The 11,062-nt window shown below is 37.8% G+C and overlaps 1 protein-coding gene across 1 annotated transcript; it reads left to right on the top strand.

The window, feature by feature from the left end:
* Nucleotides 1-1,980: 1,980 nt before the first annotated feature.
* LOC143261181 (uncharacterized) lies at nucleotides 1,981-5,273 on the top strand. The gene is made up of 3 exons (XM_076527759.1): nucleotides 1,981-2,307; nucleotides 3,120-3,676; nucleotides 5,132-5,273. Exons 1-2 carry the CDS (start codon nucleotides 1,996-1,998, stop codon nucleotides 3,672-3,674), a joined length of 867 nt encoding a protein of 288 aa, XP_076383874.1. The 5' UTR covers nucleotides 1,981-1,995; the 3' UTR covers nucleotides 3,675-3,676; nucleotides 5,132-5,273.
* Nucleotides 5,274-11,062: the final 5,789 nt, after the last annotated feature.

The raw sequence follows: 11,062 nt of genomic DNA, 5'->3' as shown, positions 1-11,062 counted from the left end.
GAAGCTGCAAATAACTTGTGCCAGCAGAAACCACCGCCTGCCGAAATATGGCTTTGCAATCGTTATTTGCAACGTTGTTTGTTAAATACGGGCCTTGAAACGCGACGCGGGCGACCTTTACCGCGATTCCGTGCCAATTCCCGTGATTCCGTATTTAATTGTTGAGAAAATATTATTAGCAACGTTATAAGCAATTATTATTATTTTTATTATTTAAATTGGTTTCTTTCATGAATTCGGACGTATTTTGAACGAAGACTTTGTGGAAATTGTGGAAGCTTTCATTGGACGGATGTTTTTTTAAACATTGTTTATACCGGCCTTTATTGGCAAATTTTTGACAATGGATTCGTTGATAAATTTTGTCAGTATCTGATTTATTATACTTGTTTCTTATTTTTGGAATTGTAACTCAATTGTGATTATAAATGTTAATTGAAAATTCGATATTATTTCACTTTATATATAAGTACGATTGTAATATTCAATCTTACTAACTTGGGCACACTTACAATGAAAATCATATAAAAGACTATGACTTTTCTTTTTGGCTTCTTTAATATTATAACTTTTAACAGCAACTTTCATTGTAAGTTAATTGTGATTTAATATCATTGATATTTCAATCAATTAATTTCAATCAGAACTTTGATTTCAATTATCGATATTTATTAAAAATTTGCGGTAACCTCAATGTTATTATTACTGTAATTTTCAAGTTACTTTGGGCACGATTTCAATAAAAATTGTGTAGGAACTGTATTTGAATGATCTTAATTCTTTTCCTTCATTTGATGTTGCAACTTTTAATAGCACATTTAATTGTATCTCTTATAATTTACTACCATTATCTTCAGAACAAAAATTGTAATTTAATTATGATTTACAATAAATACAAGTATCCAATACATTCGAATATACTGTAATTCGAATATACCGTGTCGAATATACTGAATATACTGTAATTATCAGACTGCAGACTTTTATGCATTTGTGGCAAAAATGTGTCACACTGTTTTCGACTTATCAAAACTATTCCAAGAAACAATTTATTTTTACACAATGTAGATATTTCTTACAACCGTGTTGGAAAATTGATATTTTGCATAAAGATCCGCAGTTTAGTAATTACAATTATATGAAAACTCGATAAAAATTATAATAACTCCTTGACAAGATAATTTAAGAGGCTTGTCATAAATAGAACACCCTGTATAACTAGCGTTGACATTTCCAAAATATCACCGTAAACATTAACATGTTCAACTTTCTGAACAAACCCTCCTCAGGCCGTCGTAAAGAAGCAAGCTTACAATAAGTAAATAAAACCGCAGCGTTCATTCGACAGAAAAGTGTACTTTGCAAGTGCAGGGACGTACTCCTTGGAAAAAAGATCACACTCCCCGACGTTTGAGCTTGACACACAATGTAAAATTACCTTGTTCAACTTTCTCCTATTTACTACAGAAACAGCGGCTCTCTCGAAATACCATCGTTCCGACTATTGTATATACAATTTCATTCTCAGCCTCAGTCTAAGTCTCAGTCTAAGTCTCAGTCTCATTCTTAGCCCCATTCTCAGACTCACTCCCATTCACAGTCTTACACTCAGTCTTAATCTGAGTCCCATTCTCGGTTTCAGACCCATTCTCAGACCAATTCTCAGACCTATTCTCAATCCCATTCTCAGCCTCATTTTCAGCCCCATTCTCAGTCCCATTTTCAGTCTCATTCTCAGATTCATTCTTATTCTTATTCTCGCCCTCATCCTCATTTCCCGAAGCCAGTCCCCGCCCGTGCTGCTCTACGTCGGAATTCGGCACGCTCAGCACTATTGCGTTCCGGAAAAAAGTGCGTGAGCGGTGTCGTCACACCGAAAAATCGGTTTAAAAGCCAGCCAAATCGTCCAAGCATTCAGTTCGCTACGATTGTTCAACCGATTCTACATCGATGAATTCGTTAACAGCATGTCTGTGCGGTTTGTTGGTAGCTGCGATGGCAGTGCAAGCAATGCCAGCTGGCAAACTGGAGACCAAGATGGCCGAATCCTCGGCGATCAGTCCCAAGGATTTCCATTTGGAGGATGCGGGTGCTGAGAAGGACAGGCTGAAGAAGCAGGCGTCCTTCTGCGTGGAGATCCGTCCAGGTGCTCAAAATGGACAGCAGGTGTCTCAGGATGGGTCGCAGATGAAAATGCAGGGCCTGAGCGTGGTGCAACAATCGCAGGTGGCGCCACAGATGCAGAGTTACAGCTTCCAGCAGGCCCCGCAGCCTGTGCAGTCTCTGGGAGTCTTCCAGGCTCCTCAGGTAGCAATTGCGTCGTGCTTTCTAATTTACCGTGCTTCTCTCGACGCATAAATTCACTATGATCTGCATGTATCTTGATTTTGTGTTATTTCTTGAGAATCGTGAGAGATTTAAAGTTTTCGACAAAAGTTGTTCGTTTTTCGTAAGAGCTCTCATTTAGTAAATAATTCATCGATTGTTAATTTCGATCGATGAAAATGTACACGTAATTCTCCATTTTGTGTCATAAGTCTTTGTAATTATTTGTATAATTTAAAGGGAGAACTTATGCGTTCGAAGTTTTTTTTATCGCTTATGGTTACAGTAACACTTAATTTCTCGGTGATTCGAAGAATTTATTCGAAAAATTGATTCAAAGGATGTCTTCGAAACGTTATTCGAGAATTTATTCGAATCATTATTTGAATGTAACATAATTCGAATAAAACTTTACTCGAATCATTATTTGAAAGAAACTTTATTCGCGAATCATTATTTGAATAAAACTTTATTCAAATCATTATTTGAATTCGTTATTTGAATAAAGTTATATTTGAATAATTTATTCGGAAGATTAGTCGAATAAAATTTTATCCGTAAAATTTATTTTCAAACTGTACGAAAAAATATTCATAAAATTTATTCGAATTGTTCAAATGAAATTCTACTTGTATAATGTCCAACTCTGCTATTCCGCCATATCGTTGATTTCGTCGCCACTGTGAATTCTGTTGGCGTAGTACCGATCTCCAAACTTCAACGCTAAATGATAGTTCTTAAAAATTCGTACCGACGGAGCTTGTGTGTGTTATGAAATAGTTTTCCATCCTCAGGCATACGTGGTGCCCCAGCAGTCGTTCGTGGTTCCCCAGCAGGTGGTGCCCCAACAGGTGGTTCCCCAGCAGATGATGCACCAGCAGGTGGTCCCTTCGGTGCAGACTCTGCAGATCATCCAGCCATCTCAACCTTGCCCTCAGGAGTCGAAGGTGCAGATCGTAGAAAGGAGAGTCGAGGTCCCAGCACCGACTCCAGTCCCCGAAGTGGTCACTGTAAAGCCCCAGCCCCAGCCCGAGAGGATCGTGGAACCGCAGACTCAGGTGATCGAGACCATTAAGCTGGTCCCAGTGCCCCCAGTTTGCAAGAATAAACTGGTTGTCGTGCCCTCCAAGCCCATGGTGGTCGTTCCTGAGCCAACTATCGTCAAGGTGCCTCATTGCACTCATCAAAGCGAAGGGATGACCTGCAACTGCAATCAACAGGCGATAAGGGCTGCCGCCGTAGGACCTGTTGATCACATGCATCACATGCACATGAGGGCTCATACTCATCCCATGCACCTTGGCAAGATGATGACTGACTTTCGTTTCCTCAAGGACCCAAAAGCTTAGAGGTAGGTGAGGAAATGTGTTAAATGAGCATTATTTAGGGACTTCGGAGTGTTAACCAACGCGGGGGTGCTATTGAAATATGAATTCAGGCAATTTTATGAATCTAGGGAATTTCGGTTTCATGAATCGGTGGCTATCTTTCGGGGATTCACAGTAAAACAGGTTAGGGAAGTTTTTGTTTATTTGTTAACCTGATTTTACGAGATTCACAATGTTGAATTCTGGGGGAAATTCTGTTTTATAATTGCATCAATGCAGAACAGAATTATTTGGAACTTAATTCAAATGGACGGGTTGACTTTTTTAGATCCAAGTTCAGGAAATGTGTGGTTATGTTTGTCAGTTTCCGGCACTCTGCATCGAGATTCCTTCAAGTTAGATGCTTGAGTAAATTGATAGTTCGTAGGGTTGAGAAGGAAAAATTTTCAATTCTGAGTCTAGCAGTTTGGGGAATTCTTGTTTTATGAATTGGTGGCTATCCACAGGGATTCGCAAAGTGGCAAACTAGAGAATTATTGGATTATAAATTCATAACAGTGCAGGTTACTTACGATATTAAATTCTAGGGGATTTTGTACTATGTAGAGCAGAATTGTTTGGACCCATATTCAAATGAAAAGTTGATTTCCTTTTTAGCTTCAGGTGTAAAAAATGTGAGGTTATGTTTAACAGTTTCAGACATTATAATATTGGGATTCCTTCGTGACAGAAGCTTAAGTAAATTAATGGTTTTTCAGCTTGAGATTTTTCAGTTTTTCAGTCCAGGAAATTTTGTGTTTCATAAATTGCTGGCTTGTCTCTGGATATTCAGTGTGTGGCAAGCTATAGATTTGATTTATAAATAGAATGTTTGGGGACAGAGTGGTGGTCTAGTGAAAATGTTATTTTTATAAGTCCATCTATACAGTAAATATCTATTTTAATCTTTATTCAAACGAAAAGTTGATTTTTTAGCTCTGAATCTAGTAAATGTGAGGTTACGTTTGGATACTTTTGCAGCACGACGTATTTCTTACACTACAAAATTAAAATTTCTTCTCTTCTTCTATAAGATGTTTAATTAAACGCATGATTCATGGGGTTCGGGCAAAATCAAAAAATATTAAACGACCTTTCACGAATCCGTGGCAGTTTAAGGCTAGGGAATTATTGGTTTATGTGCTGGCAACAGCGCCTAGGGGATTCAAAATGTGGACTTTTAGCAATTCATGTGAAACAAAATAATTCAAAACTTTATTTCATTAATCCTGAGTGATTTTTATTGAAGTTTCTGGGATTATTAAATAATAATTATTAAGGATATTAAATAGACGGGGACATTAAAAGAGGGAATTAAATTAACATTGCAAAAATTCGTTATCCGATGCGAGAATAATAATTCCAACAATGTGTAGATTTATTTCAGCGAGCCTGGTGAAACTGCGAAATTTAATTTCGGCTCATTCTCTGTATCGCAGATGAGCAATACACGTTGGATTTTCTGATGACTCTACAGCGAACGCGATGACGATCGATCTGTAGGACTCTAAAAGTAGATTCCGATGTAATGCTTCTGTACGCTCTGCGAGATCAAATAAAATGAAAAATTTGATGATACAATCACGTTGTTCAGCCGGCTAATTAGCCAACAACTCCCTGTAATAAATTTCCTACGAGCTAATTTAATTCCCCATCGGAAGTTTCCTCACCAATATTTAAATCTTCGGTCCCTCTATTTATTTTAAATTACGCTTTTCGGTTCGGCGGCTTTTCACGTGAAATAATTACACGCCGTTTAATTTATCTCATTACGTTCATACTTGCTACAATTACGTCATTGATTAAACAACGAACAGCCGTACTTTTAATAATGACTCGAACATTTGATACGATTTTAACACACTCCCCGGCCATTAATTCTTTTCAGTTTCTATTCTCATCGTTGTTTAAATAATTTATTAAATGGAAGGTATCGCTATTACGAAATATTTAAACAATTTCGCAAAATTAAGCTAAAAAAGGTAGTAGGCTCCTATATATTTTGTGACTTTTATATAAATTAATTTCGAGCGATGGATAAGCATATAATTTTATAAATTTGGCATACTTTGGGCAGACTTGGCATACTTTTACACTGTCCGACACGATTTTTGGGTTCCTATAGCCACTATGAAATTCTTGTAGAGCTTCACTCCCTGAACAAGAATCCGTAAACCGAATTACTCCATCACCCTCAGTTTTTTAAATAAACGAACTTTTGTAAAAACCCAAAATTTTCGACAAAAATGAGGTATTGCAAGAGAAAAGTAAAAACGTTAGAAAGTTCTAATTGGTGTTGAAAGATAGAGGAGTTACCAACTCCAAATACTCTGGTGTGATTTTTTGTGTGAAATATAACACAGTTTGGTGATTATTATCCACAGAAATATGTAAAAAAAAACAGAACATTGAAGTACTAAACAAAATTCAAATATTATTTACGAAAAGTGGATGCCCCATTGGATCTCTCCATCGGTGTCGATTACGCGTAGTTTCGGCCCTGTCAGACAGAGAGAAGCGAGCAGCGAAGCTCATGGCGGCAAAACGTCGTGTACATGTTGCCGTCGAACATTTTCTCGATCTACTCGAAATGTATATCGTTCCGACGCTTTTACCGGGCCGTTTCTTCTTCAGAAATGTCTACAGAATCCGATCCTGGGTAGAGTTTTCGTGCCGAACAAAAAACTTTTCGTAAAAATACAAAAATATTGCGCAGAAACTGCTCACGTCGACACTTTTTTAAATTTTCACATTAATTTATTGTTATTTAGGACCAAAAACAATTAATAAATTGCATGCCATTATATTCGGGAAACTCTCCTCTATCTTTTAACACTAATTAGAACTTTCTAACGTTTTTACTTTTCATGCAATACCTCATTTTCGTCGAAAATTTTGGGTTCTTACAAAAGTTCGTTTATTTAAAAAACTGAGGGTGATGGAGCAATTCGGTTTTCGGATTCTTGTTCAGGGAGTGTCACAATCTTGTCGGACAGTGTAATTAGTGATATATAAATTGTGACAATTAATATCGTTTTTTAAAATCGTTTTACACTCTAAATTACATACACATAGCTTTACTATTAATATTATGGCATCGACATAAAAATATACGTCATTAAACGTGCAGCAACGCTTTTACGCTTTGAAAGATCTTCGAGAAACAGGTCTGTCAATTAAAAATATTGGAAAAAATTATGGCATTGGCATTAGAACAATTCAACGCATTCACATGATGCTACAAAAATGAATGCGCTTGGAAACAAAAATAAACGCGAACTTCAGCGAAGAAAAATAGTAAAGCTACATTATTACGATATACTAAATAAAAAATTATTATCATGGTTGGTACAAAGAGGGATACTAGGAGACCGTATAACCGATGCTCTTATATTAGACAAGGTGGCGGAATTAAGAGAAAATTTTCCGTCATATTCGGGATTTAAAGCGAGTCATGGGTGGTTAACAAGATTAAGAGACAACATGGCATACGCTTATCAAACATAGACAGGGAGAAAGCTAGTGTTGATCAGGATGCATCAAATGCTTTTATAATCGATTTTGAAAAGATGGTAGAGGAAGAAAGTATAAGTTTGGAAAATGTTTACAATATGGACGAAGGTGGACTTGTATGGAAAGCACTTCCAACAAGAATACTGGCTAGAGAAGAACGTTCCCGGCGAGATCGAACAGTGAACTGTTAGATCTACGGAGGTCGTAAGTCTCCGATTAAATCGTGTATGACACCGAGTCTGCGCGATTTCCTATGACTCTTTCGAGTGATACGGATGGTAAGTTGATAAAGAATGGTTTTAACATTGGCTGATATCAATAACACTATATTTTAACATAACATAACAATTTTTAACGCTAGGGTGACTAACTGTACTTGGCTTAGAATGAATTGAGTTGATGGTGAGACTATCGACGGAGTCTTAACCGAATTTTTTACGCGTTGATGTCTGGTTAGTATCTATCCGTTCGTTGTCTGTTTTGTTTTTTAAGAAGATTCGTTAGGGGCGTGAAGTTTTCAATGAGACACTCGGATTCAATGTTTTTTCAAGTTTTCCGGATCTAGAAAGAGAGGCAGTCGTTTTGATATATTTATATTATATATTTATATATTTATCACCTAATACAGTATCTGATCTGGAACCAATGGATCAAGGGATCATAGGAAAAACAAAAAGGTGACCGCCCCGAAGTAACAGTCACTTGCAGGTATGAATCGTACCTGCGAGTGAATCTCACGAAGAATCCGCGCGTCTCGAAGGTTGACCGTGGCGCAGGTAATAAGACTGGGGAAAAAGTGGGTAATTGGGTAATTGGTGTTGTGCAGAAGGTAAGGGGAATACGTGACGGTGAGAGAATTTTGGCGACCAGATGTAGGCAGCGTTGAAGGAAATATTACAGGCAGGAAATAACGGCTTTTCGGTATAATTAGATACTATTATTACGGTCGCTTATTTGTTTGTGGAAAGACGCTTGCAGTACAGATGGAGTCGTTTGGTAATTTTCGGAATCTATTGTATGGTAGGGACGGTGTTGGGTCGAGCCTTCGAGCCGCGTATGCTTTATTACTATAGATAGCTTCTATATACTTTTAACGCGGAACAACAAGTCTTAATGGACATGAGGCGAAAAAAGATAGAATTACAATTGGCTTATGTGCAAATGCGTTAGGCACACATAAGATTATGCCTATTGTAATTTATAAATATAAAAACCTAAGAGCTTTGAAACATGTACTTTCATTACCTTACAGGCAGGAAATAACGGCTTTTCGGATAATTAGATACTATTGTTAATTTTACTATTGGTAATTTTCGGAATCTATTGTATGCTTATGTCCCGACGGTGTTGGGTCGATCGGTCGAGTCGCGTATGCTTTATTAATATAGATAGCTTCTGTAATACTTTTAACGCGGAACAATTGTAGTTTCTAAGTTGATGATTTTTTCGAGCCGTCTTCTTTCCGGCAATAAAGTCATTTCTGCATTTTCGAGTAATGCACGCCTCATCGGCAGCATTTTTTATAATAGGGTCATTAGCACGCACCGCTTCGGTCGCCCGTCCAGGCTTTCTTGCTACCTGCGGCACTGCGTGCTACGTCACTTTTACATCCCCTTTCATTGCGTCACTGTTCAATCAATTTCTATTCTTCGTTTCTTGTGTCATTGTGTCATTCAACAAAAAGTCTTAGTGGACATGGGGCGAAGAAAGATAGAATTACAATTGGTGTATGTGCAAATGCGTTAGGCACACATAGCATTATGCCTATTGTAATTTATAAATATAAAAAGCTAAGAGCTTTGAAACATGTACTTTCATTACCTGTAATTTTTAAATCGCAGTCAAATGCACGGATGAGTAGAACGTTATTTTCAGATTGATTTGAAAACCATTTCAAACCATCAGTAAAACAATATCAGGAGGAAAAACAAATATCGGAGAACGTAAAATGATGTTAAATGATTGCGAAGCCTACAAAATTTCGCTACAAGAAGAGGAAGATTTTAAAATTATATATTTACCATCTAATACAGCATTTGTCCTGGAACCAATGGATCAAGGGATCATAGGAAAAATAAAAAGAATTTTCCGGCACAAGCTTTTGCGACTTGTTTTAACATATGATCAAGGAATAAATGAATTTTATGACGATTACACATTAAAAACCTGTATTGACATTTCATCGGATTCGTGGTTCAAAGTTACAACAAAGAACATAAAAAATGCATGGAATAAACTGCTACATAATAATAATCCTGCTGGCCCTTCAATTCAATCACACATGGGAGAGTTTGAACCTGATTGGCCAGAGATAATGAGTGCAATTACAGGAGAGCAATGCACCCTGATACATGCCACACAATTTTTATTAGACTGTGAGGAGGAAGAAAGAAGGAACGAAAACGAAAAAACAGAACTGCAAAATGAACCAAACAACCACAATAAATTACATGCGGCCCTTAAGTTATTGACATCTTACAGTAAAAGAGAACCACCTTACATACAACACCTTATGGAGGCATTAAAATTATATCTTTTGAGCAAGGATAAATTAAATAAGTAAGTACATACGTATTCATATACAATGGTAAAAATTTGCAGCCAATTTGAATATGAATTATTTACAAATTAATGTTTTTTTTTACATTATTTGTTATTAGAAAATAGAGGAAAAACACCACCTTGTTATAACGACGTATTTTATTTATTACGTAATTTACTAAAATAAAATGAATTACAGATTAAGTATCAAGTAAATAAATGTTGTTCAGTCTCATTGCAAGGCTGGAAATCTGTTTCGGTTTCCTTCCGTATTCAGGAAGAAGATCCGAAAGAACGAAATTATTTTATTGTGAAAAGGTGAAAGTTTTAGTATTTTAGGTGTACCCGGTGACTACGCGACGCATCCCGATTGCCATAGCCAGGGTGGTACCAGCGATCGCGAACTCTCTGACCACCCTTCGTACCTGCGAAAACTGTGACAGCAGCGCACCAATTTGCATCTGATCGATTGTACCAAACCATCGGAAAATAGCATTTAAAGCGACAAATTTGAATTTTTTGGGAGAATCAAATAAACATCATTGCCTAAACTTTTCACCATCGCACACCACGTGCATCTTGGCAGCGCATTACGCGCAACGTCTATCGTCTTTGATTCTATTGGCAACAGAAATATCTGTCCAAACTATATCACGTTTGGTCTCATTTGAATCAGAAATCCATCAGCAATATGTTAAAAAAAAATCAGTATTAAAATGTTAAAATTAAAAAAAATCTATGTCATTGTATTATGAGCTGTCTTCCGGGAATTCGAGTCAAAGGAGCCGGGGCGCGTGCCGCAGCACACGTGTTCACCGACTCGCATAGCGAGAAAATCGATAAATTACAGGGTCGCGCAATATCTCGGTGTCAGAAGTGGCATACTTAAGTCGCGCCAGGAAGAGAGACACTACTATACATGTATATACGGTCTAAGGACGTAACGCCCACGCGACACAATCTCTCAATAAGAGCGCGGTCCCTAGATCGAGACGTTCGATCTCAATCCATAAAACCGCGGTGTCACCAGTCTGGCTCATAACGCGTCACGGCTGTCTGGCCTCGGAAAGCGACGGAGAGGCTCTTCGGAATCGAGCAGATAGCACCGTAGGACCGCTGTCAGCCGGCAAAGACCGAGCACCCGGCGATCTATCATCCGCGATCCTCTCCCGGGAACGATTGTTAAAGAGTTTCGAATGACAGAAGGCCATTTGCGATCGATGGCCCATCCACGCGCGAGCGCGATATCGGTTTTTCCACCTAGAATTAGTATCTGGCTACGTTCAACCCCCCGTTTGATTCGGCAGCCGTTCCTC

Source organism: Megalopta genalis, unplaced genomic scaffold (genome assembly GCF_051020955.1).
Source record: "Megalopta genalis isolate 19385.01 unplaced genomic scaffold, iyMegGena1_principal scaffold0039, whole genome shotgun sequence".
Classification (NCBI taxonomy): Eukaryota; Metazoa; Arthropoda; class Insecta; order Hymenoptera; family Halictidae; genus Megalopta; species Megalopta genalis.
This window is presented reverse-complemented; position numbering and strand designations above follow the sequence as displayed.